The sequence below is a fragment of the Osmerus mordax genome, chromosome 6 (assembly GCF_038355195.1).
Source record: "Osmerus mordax isolate fOsmMor3 chromosome 6, fOsmMor3.pri, whole genome shotgun sequence".
Lineage (NCBI taxonomy): Eukaryota > Metazoa > Chordata > Actinopteri > Osmeriformes > Osmeridae > Osmerus > Osmerus mordax.
In genome coordinates this window covers 17,538,488-17,551,512 of record NC_090055.1, presented here as the reverse complement: position 1 = coordinate 17,551,512, position 13,025 = coordinate 17,538,488, and the positions used below count along the sequence as shown (strand labels likewise).

Below are 13,025 nucleotides of genomic sequence, written 5' to 3'. Positions count from 1 at the left end.
TGGTGAGCACCCACCGAGGCGCCCGCCCCGTCAGCGCCCCGGTCTTCTCCCAGGCCGCCCTGATGGAGGCAGGCATCCCCATGGCCCCCCTGGAGCAGCCCCAGACCTCCACCCCCATCAGCAGGCCCGGACGCCCGGAGGACAGGAAGCTGGAGGTCACCGTGGAGGCCGTGGAGCCTTCCAAACCAGAGGGCGACGTCAAGGTACAGCATCTACACCCCTTCATGGATCTCACTTTCTCCCCCACATACACACTGACCTGAAGAGTTAAAGTGCCAATTACTATCAAATAGAATCAGAGTAGGCTATAACATAATTTTGTATAACTGTGATCTTTGCATGTTGAATGTAGCAAATTACCTCCAGAGAGTATTTAGCGTGTAGCAACTCGCTACTAGTAACAGTACTTTGAGGTAGTTTGATTAGTACAAAGGCAAGTGTGTCAACTTGCCAGTCTGTGGCTATCGCAAGGACTGCCCATTTCTAAGGTGTTTGAGTGTAGCCCAGTCCTCCCTGTGTCTGAGTGTGACCTGTCTCTCTTGCTGCTGTAGACAGCAGCGGGGAGGCAGCAGAGAGAGGCTGTCTCCACGGTGACGGCCACCACCAATGGGGAGACTTGGCCTCAGGTTAGTGTCACACTCAGGGCCTTATGTAAATACCGCACGCAAATGCCTCCGAGCTAACGCGCGGCTGGCGTCTAGAAGCTAGCGGAGGATGCTAACATGTGTCCTTCTCTCCCTCTCTGCCCCGGGGGAATGCTAGTCTGAGGACACGAGCACGGAGCAGGTTCGAATGCGCAAGGTCAGATACCTCAGTCCTGGCTGTGCCTTAGTTCCATAGCGTCTCCATCCTCTAATCCTGACACGACTCCTCCCGTCCATCCGTCAGACTAATCTTCACCCTCTCCTCCATGTCGGTCTACTCCTCCTACACCACCAGCCCCCTACCCCTCCCCCTTCCGCCGTGTAGACAAAGCATTAGAACAATGCTTCCTGTTTTTAAGGCACAGGATTTGACTCAAGCCTTTGGTGAATGGTTTTTGGAAGAGGTTTTCGAAACGGTCTTTGCACGTTTGAAAACGACGGAATGTCCGTTGAACACATGACTGGTTTGAGGTTTTGAACTGTTGTAGTTGACGACTAATGTTTATCTCCAGGGGGCCTGTCACCGTCTCCACTGCAGTCTTCTGAATGCCGTCTTAACACCGACTGTAGTTATAGGTCACCGGGTCTCCTGCCTTGATCACCTAGGGTTCCTTCCTGCTCTTTGGGGCCCCCGGGGGCCCCTGCATGCAGACACCTCTGCTCTACTTTACTCTACTAGAGTGCACGTCCGTGTACTAAACAGTAACCATGCATGTCCAGGTTGTGACCCACTGCCATGTCACACCCGGAAATCTCTGAAACCCACACTTTGTTTTGTTTGTCCTTTCGTTTTTCACAGAAAAGAGCTAGGAGAATTGAGGGTGACTCAATTTATATCAGACATAGCCTTTTAATGTTGGAGGTTGGTATCCCCAGAGATCTCTTCTTCTCGCGCTGTGTTTCCCTGCTCTGTCTCAATGGCTGCTGTGCAGTACGCTTTGCATGTGGCACGATTCTCACTTTTGACACTGGTATCCTTGATTTTGCTATTAGATTGATTCGACCGCATAACCTATAATTTAATTTTTATTGTGCGTGGGCGCCATTAACTTCTAACATGGCTACTTGTTTCAGGGGAACGTTGTTTAGCTGCTTGCAAAGTATATGATTGGGATTGTGGTCTTGTCCACAATATATTCATTTACCACCATAAAAAAAGGTCATGCAAAGGCAGTGGCATCGTTAGGTCCTGTTTTGATCCTCGGTCTCCAGGCTTGGCTGAATGAATGGGCATAGCTGAAAAAGCCTCATTTACTTTTGAAAGCCTTTTCTGTGCAGGTTCCGCACCAGTATACAAGGTGAATGGGCTCCATTCTGAAACTCTGTTGAGCTGATTTTGTTCGTTTAGCCGGCCTGCTCTACCCCCCCCCCCCCCCCCCGCCTCCCCATCCCATCAGCAGCCCATCTCATCATTACTCCCAGCCTAGCGTAAAAACCTTTCACACTGCACGGTATCTTTCCAGACTAGGCCCAGCATTACGTGCCTCTACACCCTGGGCTTGAGGTTAGCCCCAGGGCTAGAAATGAGACAAGCCTGGATGGTGTTTTTCCCCAGTCATATATTTCTGCAGTTAATGAATAAGTTATGACGGTCATCCCCCCCCATGCTGCTGTTACCGCCGCCGCTGCTGCTTGTCACGTTTCCATCCCCATTAGCCCCCGGCCTCAGAGGCCTGACTGGTCATGTCTGCTAACTTCACCTGTCATCGTCTGTGATTTGTATGCTGTATTTTGTCAATTGTCGGCCAGCTCTGATGCTACATGTTTATGCAACAGGGTTGTATGCCCACGACGACCTATCCGGAAGCAAATCCATTTGTAAAACTGTTTTAATAATCAATGTCAATCAACTCTCGTCATGACCCCCTCCCCCTGTATTTCCCTAGAACCACTGCAGATTTCCTCTCGATCCCTTTTAGAGCTCACTGAACACGCGCTCCGTCGTTCTTCTGCAGTAGCATTGAGAAGAAGTGACAGCAGTGTCCTTCACTGCTCTCTAATGAGGCCTTAGTCTGGCCTTCCATACCTGGAAGAGCCCGTCCCAGCCCTGCTCTAACACTAGCTTCAACAGGCATCGACCAGCACAGTTACTCCCCTGCTGCTTTGTCCCAATTAGCCATCTAATCATTAATCAAACATATATATGTCAATATACACCCGATGTCTTCTGAAAATCTGACCTTTGTTTTTCTGTCTTTGTCTTCTCCCGCACTGCTAAACCCGTCTGTCACCCGTCCTCACACCTGCTCTCACAACCCTACCCCTCCCTTCTTCTGTTCTTTCTCCTCCTTTTCGCCGTCCCTTTTTGTTTGAATTATTTTTGTCATCCTATCCCCCTCTTTTTTTTGGCGTCTCCTCCTAATGCCCTCTTTCCTTCGCTCTCTCTCTCTCTGCTCGTCCTACTTTGGGGTATTATGTTCTTTCTCCCCCCTTTGTCTCTCCCCCGCCCCTGCCCTCCCTTTCTCTATTCCTTTCTCTCCCTCCTTCTTCAACCTCCCTCCCTCCCTCCCTCCCTCCCTCCCTCCCTCCCTCCCTCCCTCCCTCCCTCCCTCCCTCCCTCCCTCCCTCCCTCCCTCCCTCCCTCCCTCCCTCCCTCCCTCCCTCCCTCCCTCTCTCTCTCCCCCTCTCCCCCTCTCCTCCTCCTCTGTGCAGGAGTTTGAGAAGCCCCAGGAGGACCTGCTGAGGCACCACGCCAGCATCAGCGAGCTGAAGAGGAACTTCATGCAGTCTGTCCCCGAGCACCGCCCCAGCGAGTGGGACAAGCGCCTGTCCACCCACTCCCCCTTCCGGAGCGCGGGCGTCAACGGCCAGTCCCTGGCCGGCGCAGACGGGGTGAGTCTGACCCTCCGACCTCCATCCTCTGGACCCACTAGCATTCCTCAGGCTCGGGGAACCAGGCCATTTAAACTTCAGAGTCAATTCAGGGGGACGGAATCACAAAAAAAATAAAAAATACCAATCGTATTTTCAGTTTTGCTTTGTCGGCCCCTGAATTGACTGAAGCATAAATGGAGTTTCTGGTAAAGCACACACGTCACGGTATCACGTCACGGTATCACATCACGGTATCGCTATACCCGGATGGATGTGATGGGTTGGATACCTCAGACCGCACTGGCCCCTCGTCACGGCTGTCACTCCTGCTTGAGTCTGTGTGTGGTGGTCTCGTTTGGATGGACCAAGCGGCCTTGACCCGATTTTTTTGTTCTCTTCCTCTTATCTTTTGTGGCTCAGTCGTTCAGCTTTTCGATCTGTCAGCATGTGCATTAACACGTGCATGTCGGAGGATCATGTGGTTTCGGCATGTGATGTACGGCAGGTGCATGTCTATAGAATGCTACTGAACGAGCTGAGAAGCTTCTTTTGAAGCGTTGGGATGCTAGAGGTGCCTCTGCACCTGCTACTACCCATTGAGTCACTGAGCTAGCTACATGTAGCTGGCTTCTTCCTCCTCGTCGTCTTCCTGTAGCAAGTCCAGCCCTGTATCTGCCTCCTCGTTGGCTGTTTCTGAGCCTCAACCCGACTTTCCTTGCATGGTGGACAGACCGACGTGAACTTGCATGGCCTGTAGATGAGCCCTTCCCAGCCTCCTTACATTTTCCCAAGGAGGAGATGGCAGGTCGACCGGTGTGCTTATACTCTCTTCTCTTCCTTGTTTTTGAGCTTTTTCACCTGCTCTCCTCCTTCCCTCCTCTTCTCCCCCCTCCCCCCTGCCTCCCTGCCTGATGCCTCTATGCCCTGCCCTGGCCCTCAGTCCCCATACCTGCCTCGGTCCTCCCCCTCTTTAGGAATGTGGAAAGAGCCATTCTTAGCCGCCTCATCTGATCCGTGTACACACCCAGCTCTCCCTCTCCTAACACCAGTGCACACAGGCATGCACCACAGATGTTAAGACCTCGCTAACACACCAATCAAAATGATAGCGCTGATGGACCTCAACGAGTTATTAGCGTGCTCTGTTATAGCTGCTTAGCTACCTCCATACCGAGCTGCATCTCGTGTAGGACCTTGTTTGTATTTTATGATTCAGCTTTTCAGTTATGACACCAAGACCCAAATGACATTCATACCTATCCGTTTGACACCCTCCCCTTTAAAAGCACGAGTGCATATGGTTTCTGGGTTAACATGTTTGGGAGTGGATGGATAAGCTACTGTTGGCAGTCTGAAGAACAGGTGCCTCTGTGAATAGTAAGTTTAGGAGGCTCATATACGACACTGTCGGCAGGGACACAAAAGAAGGATGGACCTACGGGCTTTCACCACAGTCATTTCAAGCATTTCCAACTGTCATCTCTCTCCCCTCGGCTTTTCCTCTCCACCTCCCCCCTCCCCTCTCCTCTCCTACCCCCCCCCCCCCCCCCCCCCCCCTTCAGTTCGTGTTCCGCCTCCCCCGCGGGCCTCTCCTAGACTTCTACTCCAAGCGCAGCTGAGTGGGGGCGGGGCCTGTCCCGACCGGCAGGACCAGAGAGGGTGTGGCCTACCCTGTCACCGGCCCGTCAACTTTCTCCTTCTCCCCTCTTCTACACCATCACTGCTGCACCCTCCCTCACTTCATCCTCTTCATCTGTCCTGGTGAAGCGGCCTGGTTCTGGCTCTGGAATCACACTCTCGCTCAGTGATTTTCCACCGGCCGTGACGGACTTGTGCTTCAAAGACTAGTCTGAAGGACTCCGTACGACCAAAAACCCTGCTCTACTCTTTATTTAGTATTTTTTTCACGATCTGGACTTCACTATATTGAGTTGTCTGACAATGATGTTGTCACAATTGACTTTTTTACTGGACAGTTAAATTGTGCAAAACGTTTTTTGGGCAGGTGTCAATTGCAGAACATGGTTTTTGTACACGCAATCAATCAGAGGTGTCAATTGTCTCCATTTTCTTCCTTAATGTGGTTAACACGTGATTGGTGGCATGACCAGTAACACTGTGATTTGGCTGGAACTCATTTGAATGAACATTCAGAATCACGTTGTGTATTTCAATATGTAGAGCGTCACCTACAATCCTATAATTTGGCACCCAAACCTCACAAGACTAGGTTACATGCTCGAACTTGCTAAGGCAATACATTTGCAAAGAAGAACTTGCTAAAATGATCAAATATAACTCACTGTGAGGACTCTAGTATTTGATACCTATTCAGTATTCACTAGTAGTTATTATTGAAAAAAAACACATCACTTTTGTCATCTTGTTGCATGACCTTTTGACAATCAAATTTGAACAACATAATAAAGACCTTTCAGGTGAATATGACAACATTTGCTACTTTTGAAAGAAGCTGTCCGTATAAAAAATCTGTCCAGCTATGTTGAATAACTGTCTACATTGAAACTGCTTGAATTGTGTACTGCTCTGCTCTGTCAGTTTTCACATTGACATATCCTCCAACGTGAATCTCACCTTCTCATACTCGCATGCACACACACACTGATTACCTGTGTGTGTCTTTCTTTTAGAGTGTATGCTTTACCCCTGTAAGGGAGGACTCCCCCACTAGGGCGGCGCAGGAGGCCGGCCTCAGTGTGGGGGGGGCTCTTCTCCCCGACCCCAACGTGACCTCAAACGCCTTACGGGGGCCTTGCGGGGCTCAGTCCCACAATGCACCTGAAGGGGCGGAGTCTGGGGACGAGGACGAGGGTGTGGTTTCTGGGTTAGACCTCGTACCCATCGTTGAGGTGGAACTGGCCCAGCTCCACAACCCCTATCAGCCCTCCTGCCCAGCCCTGGAGGAGGTGGAGGAGGAGGTGGAGGAGGAGGAGGGGAAGGAGGATACAGACCCCAGCCTGGAGCAGTCTGTCAGGATAGCCGGGGCCCCTCATGCCTCCTATTTCGTGGGCGGTGGTCCCCAGGTCATTCGCTGTTTCAAGGTAGCCCCCCCCCCCCTCCGCCCGTCAAAGTGCTGGTGATGCTCAGCTCTGCTTGGCCTCTGTTGGGTTCTCTTGCTGGCTCCCTCGTCCTCTGCATCTTGGCTAGACCCAGCAGGGCAAGGCTGGGGCCAAACCCCTTCAGTCACAGCACAGGTCTGCGGTCAGCGGCACGGGTGAACTATTACAGCATGCTGCAGAGAGTGCGCACACTGGCAACGAGTGGGAAAGCACTGTAAACTAAGGTGATGGGCTTTCATGCTATTGGAGACTCTTTTACCACTTCTCTATCTCACACGGTCTCCTAGCCTCCCTCTCTTACTCCCTCTCTTTCACACTGATTTGGGACTGGAATCGTTTTCAGACTTTTGGGGATGGGCTTTCCCCCCCTGTCCCTCTCTTGCCCTCTGGTGGTGGGTAGTGTTTTCGGCATGGCACTCGCGGTCGCCTTTCCAGACCTTTCCGGGATCTACTCAACAAATGAATGGATTAAGCGGTGGTGGAGGGGGATGATTTTTGTGCATGAGGAGGGTTTTTCCCGATGACTGGGCTGGAGTGATGTCCGTGTGTGAGGCTCTGTGTGTGTGTGTTGAATGGGGGGGGGGGGTGGAACCCCCGAGCTGTGGTAGATCCTGTAAGACCCCCCCCTCTCCTGGGTGTGTTCCCCTCCACAGCCCCCCCTGGTGCAGACGCACACAGTCACCATCTCAGACTCGTCCAACTCCCTCCCCGCTGGCACCACCACCAGGGACGTCCCCATTGTCCAGACCCACAGCAAGACTATCACCCATGAGTCTGCACAGGTAGGGGCTCCATGGCCCGGTTCTCCCGCACCCCACCCTGGACACTTCCCAACAGTGCAACCTCTGCTGTAGCTCCCGGTTCCTCTTACTGTAGGAGGGCAGCAATGCCGGGCCGGCTAAAGATCAGTCCCAGTCGAGGATGACGGGACTAGGAAGCGGAGGTTGGCCCGGAGGAGGTTTTCGGTCGAGATGGTGGTACTCGTCCGTAACTCCGGGTTTTCCCCTCCCTCTCAGGTGGCGACGGATGGGATCGACGTGGACAAAGATGGGTCGTCTCTGGCCAGCATGCAGACCATCACCTCGGACACCACCAGTGGCACCACGGTCACCACCACAACCACCCACATCTCCAAGGTAAGCTCCTTAAAAAAATAATAATAATCTTCTCCTTGTGGCATTGGTCTGACATCCTGCCTGGGGATCTGTTTTCTGCTCTGCCTCAGGTGGTGAAGAGTGGCTCTTCAGAGACCCGCGTGGAGAAGAGAATCGTCATCACGGCAGACTCTGAGACAGTAGACCAAGAGCAGGTACGCTGGTGAACATCAGATCTGACGTGAAGAACCTGATCGTTTGTCTGTGGACGCGGAGGACCATGAAGTCTTTCACACGAATTGTAATTCAACGTATCTGGTGGTCCTTGGTCGTAACTGGTTCTTCCATTGTGTCTTGCAGGGTAGTGGCGTGGGAGCAGACTCCATGTGATCTGACTCCCTGTCACCTGGCTTTGCTTTCAACTGCCCCCCCCCTACCTCCAGCCCCCCCCCCCCCCCCCCCCCCAAACACACATACACCGCCCCCCCCCCCCCACACACACACACACCTGCTCATGCCTCACAGTAGACAAGCCCTATGGATCTGATGCAAACCAAGCCGGCCACCTTGAGAGAGAGAGAGAAGAAACTCGTCATTGTGACCCAGAAACAGCCGGCGCCATACTGTCTCTGCTCTGCTCTAGAATCCTGTCTATCCTGCCAAGGCAGTCCCAAGACAGGCAAGAGCTTGAGCCCTTGCAGGCAAAGACTTCCACACTTGTGTGGAATGTCATGATTGCCATTGAACCCTTGGTTTCCACAGTGCTGTCCTGTCTGTGTTCTGAAGTTTTTTTTTTCTGAACACGCGTGGCTTCTTGTATACTCTGACCACTCGTCTCATATCTTCAGTCTGGTGTATAAAACACCATTTTTACTTTTTTAATTTTGTAGATGGAAAAAAGTTTTCAGTTTAAAGATGATTCTGTCCCTTTTTGGTTTAAAAATGCTTATTAACACCATCTTGTCCATTGGTTTTCACGTCTTTTGTCAGTACTTCTAGACATTTTACTGGCTGGTTTTATATTAAAAGCAATCTTTGGGGGGGGGGCTTATAAGTAAATGATAGTACTTGAATTGAAATAACCGTATTTCAATACACAGGGTTGTTTATAAGGGAACTCCTTCCTTGTTTATGTGTTTACTTTTATGATTAATGAGCAGTTAGGACTTATATTCAAATGATATACCTCACCATGAAGTATTGAACTGACGTGTTTCATACTTAAATCTGGACTGCTGTTTGGCCTAGTTCTCTGCTCAGGTAAAATACTAATACAATATTTTGTCTCTTCCACAACCAGCCAAGTAAACAGATGTACTGTACTAATAGTAAACACCTTTTTTGTAAACTTTCGATTGAAATCTATTTTAAAATGCTACTCTATTTTATAGGATTAATGCTTTTATAGTATTTGTACAAAATGAGGTTTTTAAGTTATTGAAATCCATCCACTCTATTATAGGTTAACATATCATCTTTTCTTTGTTTTGTACACCTTAAAAATGGCGTGGCCCATTTTCCATGACATGCCCTTATTGATCCTTCACTACTTCTTTTAATGCATTGTTGAGTACAAAAGACAGCTCCCTGTTAGTCCGCTGTCGGTAGAATTTACTCCCCTTTTTGTTCTTTTTGCTTTCAAATCGTGATTGATTTGCAAAGCTGTTGTTGAACAAGCTTTGGTATTTGTATCTCAGGTTTTGTTCGTTCTTTCTTTACAGTGAGACAAAAGACCTCTTGTATGATTGTATGAAGAATGTCCAGACGCAGCATGTATATCCATCCCTACTATTGATGTACATTCTTGCCCAGCCAATGGGGTCTACAATGTGAAGCTAGCTCAGATCTGTTATACAATAATGGTCTGTTTTTAAAGATGTATTTATCAAAGGCAGCTGTTTCAGTGTATGTGGCATTTCTTTCATAGGGGTGTATCTTTTGTCTTTTGTACATGTGCTACCATAATTTATTTGTAAAGTAGGGACTGTTTCCTGTGATTCTACGTACATTGATGTTTTAATTCCAGCCTGTTTTCAGGCTTTTATCAGAGTTATCACAATGTTGTTCACAATTGCATTCATTATCAACCAAGTTTGTAATGCTTTCTTAACACTTTAGAAAATAGACTCTTCTATCACTTGCTGTGTTCGATCCTTTTGTAGAGCAAATAATGTTAAATGTAAGTCCCTCTGGAGACAGCCCATTTGGTAGCGTACTTTCTTACCCATATTTTGGTGGCTTAGCTGAAGGGAATGTGAGTCCTTGAACAGAGCAAAGCTGTAGTTTTTAGAACTCAAAAAAACATGAATGCTTTCCTGTGACTTATCCATGCTTTTTTAAGAAAAATAAATCTAAAATTGAAAAAATAAACCTGAATTAATTATAAAAGTATTACATTGTGAATGATTTCCAGTACTGCAGTGGACCAAAGAAATGACACTAAACATAAGAAACAAAACAGTTTATTGAAGTTATGTTTGCTGTCTCACTTTAAGACAAGAGCATGAATACCTAAGACAGCATCAAATACCATTGAATTTATTGATTGAAAAGAAATCTTTTCAAATGTTCTAACAAGCTGCAGAGAAAAAGGGCATGTTGTGTAAAATGGCATCCGTAGGTATGTATTAAATTACATAAAGTATTTGAACTGATTAATCTAAACAAAACGGTGTTTAAACCCCTTGATGAGTTGAGAACAAATGAGCCTAGACCAGTATTGGGTGTTACCCACTCCTCTGAAAAAGCTTACCAAACACACAAACACAAATCAAATACATTGTCTTCACCCTGAGAAAATGTCTTGTGCACCTTTCAGCATTACCGCAACTGCTTCAGTAGCATCTGAGAATTACCTTTACATTTAACTTGGTGTCTAAAGTGCAGCTCAAAATGAACTAATAATGACTGATTGATTGCCGGTTGTTTTCAGCAATCCTTTCAAACCTGGAGTAGGTAAATTATTACTGATTTGAACAGATTAAACTCACTGAACCTCTTTATTCTTGCGACTATGTAAACCCCAGTAAGGATAAAGGATGTGACATCAGACAAGATCATTCCAGGGGGGGAGAGATTGTTCTAGAAGAGTGATGATTACAAGGAGACCCAGCCATCACACAGCACCATGAGAAACAGGAAGATGAATGACATGTGGCTGTGTGTGTGTGTGTATCTAGTACCTATATGTCATGGGTTACATATACAAGCCTTTATTGATCTACATAATCGTTCAACCAAGTAACAATAAACATAGAAAATAAGTCTCCTTAGTGTCTTCATCGTTGGTCATGCTCAAGGTCTAGCGAATTGTCTTCACAGGACTTTTGAAGCTCGAGGCAGCCTGGAGCTGGAGTTGATAAGCCATAGGATGGATTTTGAAACCATATAACCTGCAAAGTCAATCCACAAGTAAGACCACAGGAGACACAGGAACCAGTCATAAGCTACTTTGTAGAACTAACACATGGGGGGGGGGAGAAATAAACTGGGCAAACCTTGGCACAAACTGGTTGGCAGGTCGTTTTGGCCGGTACTCTGGGTGCACCATAAACAGCATGTGAGGAAAACCTGTCCCAAAGTAGGCCCCGTCTGTGTGGTGGTGCCTGGAGGACTTTGGGGTGTAAACATCCATGCACTTCGGACAGTACAGCTTCACCATGGCCTCCCCTGGAATATCTGACAGGCCTGATGGACAGACAAAAAAAGATCATGCCGACAAATGTGTATGAATGCTAGTTAATTCCATCAACAGGGAATGTTCTTTAACAGCCAGATAATCAAGCAGCACTTACCAATAGGAAGCATGGGTTGGTTTTCACAATACACTCTGGGGCAATAGCCAAAATCCCCTTGTTGGTACTTCTCCAACTATAAAGTAACAGAAGTGTTCCTGAAAACTTGCACTGTGGTTCATTCGGCATCAACTTCACTAGCAGACTACATGAACATTAGACAAGTCACCATTTGGGCGATGCCTCTGTTTGTGAGGATGTAGCGAGCATGGATGAGGCCATACAGCATCTCAGCTGCCTGCTCGATCAAGTCGCTCTGGTTGGGGTTGTCCTCCAGCTCTTCATCTAAGAATCACACACGGCAATGAGCGGGATTTTCAAGGCGACACACTGCACCAAGGAAACCGGCACTCATTAATGTAGATCTTAATTTACTTCTAAATCTTATTTAATTCATGTTTTTCTACCATGAGATAAATACCAAAAAAATACAAATTAGACCCCCCCAAAAAAGCAGTTTGACTCTCCTGGCGACCTTACCTGGCTCCAAGTCCAGAATCATGTCGAGAGCCTGGCGATAGTGGGGGACCTGCTCATTCAGTCCCGTCAGATTGAACTTGTCCTGAATGTAGTCTTCATCAACCTGGAGCATAAGACCAGTAAGAGATGGTGGTTCTTTAGGAGTTTCCCAGCAGCTGCACACAGTTTAGAGTCTTATGGCCACACATGCAACCTTGTTGCATAACAAGCTGAAAGGATTACTTGTGTGTTAAAAATTAAGTCAAGACAGTTAAGAATAGACTTTTCAACTGGATAATACTTGGCTTCTACGATGTTTAATTGTGGGATCCACAAGGCAATACTACTACTGCAAACAAGACGCTTTAAGCTAACTCATTCATACATTTCATAAACTATTTCAATGATGGTGAAAGATGCTGGAAAGCATATGTGACTGGCTACTACTGTACTGCTGAGGAGAAGGAGTCACAAACTGGGTTTAAACTAAAGAGAAGTATCCAGCATGCGGGAGACAGTGTAGTCTCAACTCTGACCTCACAGAAGAATTCATTCCCCCGCAGTCCACAAAACCAGGAGATCCAGGACACCTCCTCTGAGCTGCTCATACTCCTGTGTGAAAAGAGAAAATGGCTAAACAATCGGCAACCACGGTAAATCAACCAACATACGTTATCATTTTGTTCTCAACCCTAGTACTAGTTAGCCAACACTTACACTAACCTAGCTACACCGGGATAATAACTACACATGCCGATTTCCGAAATAATGACCCCCGAGCGTACCGTGGAGTAAAACTGAAAATTAACCAATATACAGTACACTGTGATGCTGCGTTACTGTAGCTAGCTAGCTAACCCTACGTGCCTGCTACTACAGTACGCCGACACGTCGAAACTTTTAATTACAGTACATCAGCTACCAACCTAAAACACGATCATCTGCAGCATGAAGTTTGATAAAATAATAAAGCCACTCGACTTACCCTGTATTTGTTTTCAATATTTGTTACCTAGCTATCAAGATAACTAGCTAACGATTTCTCTGCCTGCTGCTGCTGGTAGCAACTGTAAACAGACAGTTCTTCCGGGGCCCACAAAAAGAGCTTGGTTGAATTTCCGGTCAAAAGCCGCACATCTA

At 47.8% G+C, this 13,025-nt stretch overlaps 2 protein-coding genes across 9 annotated transcripts in view; one reads left to right on the top strand and one right to left on the bottom strand.

Moving 5' to 3' along the window:
• Positions 1-9,747, top strand: part of LOC136943955 (protein 4.1-like) — a 33,496-nt gene extending 23,749 nt beyond the window's left edge. For 4 of the 8 annotated variants that reach the window (XM_067237446.1, XM_067237447.1, XM_067237444.1 and 1 more), the window contains 9 exons: positions 1-203; positions 552-626; positions 763-801; positions 1,444-1,506; positions 3,297-3,476; positions 7,192-7,320; positions 7,555-7,674; positions 7,764-7,847; positions 7,993-9,747. In XM_067237446.1, the coding sequence (XP_067093547.1) occupies positions 1-203; positions 552-626; positions 763-801; positions 1,444-1,506; positions 3,297-3,476; positions 7,192-7,320; positions 7,555-7,674; positions 7,764-7,847; positions 7,993-8,022 (923 nt within the window). In that variant the 3' untranslated portion in view covers positions 8,023-9,747. Of the gene's footprint in view, positions 204-551; positions 627-762; positions 802-1,443; positions 1,507-3,296; positions 3,477-5,020; positions 6,087-7,191; positions 7,321-7,554; positions 7,675-7,763; positions 7,848-7,992 lie in introns of those variants that run through there. The other 4 variants (XM_067237450.1, XM_067237448.1, XM_067237451.1 and 1 more) reach the window with 4 other exon arrangements.
• Positions 9,748-10,078: 331 nt separating this feature from the next.
• On the bottom strand, positions 10,079-12,964 carry LOC136943956 (casein kinase II subunit beta). Its single transcript, XM_067237453.1, has 7 exons — positions 12,871-12,964; positions 12,422-12,497; positions 11,907-12,009; positions 11,596-11,711; positions 11,427-11,502; positions 11,130-11,319; positions 10,079-11,024 (listed from the first exon to the last, which is right to left on the bottom strand). Exons 2-7 carry the CDS (start codon positions 12,491-12,493, stop codon positions 10,934-10,936), a joined length of 648 nt encoding a protein of 215 aa, XP_067093554.1. The 5' UTR covers positions 12,494-12,497; positions 12,871-12,964; the 3' UTR covers positions 10,079-10,933.
• Between the last annotated feature and the right edge of the window lie 61 nt (positions 12,965-13,025).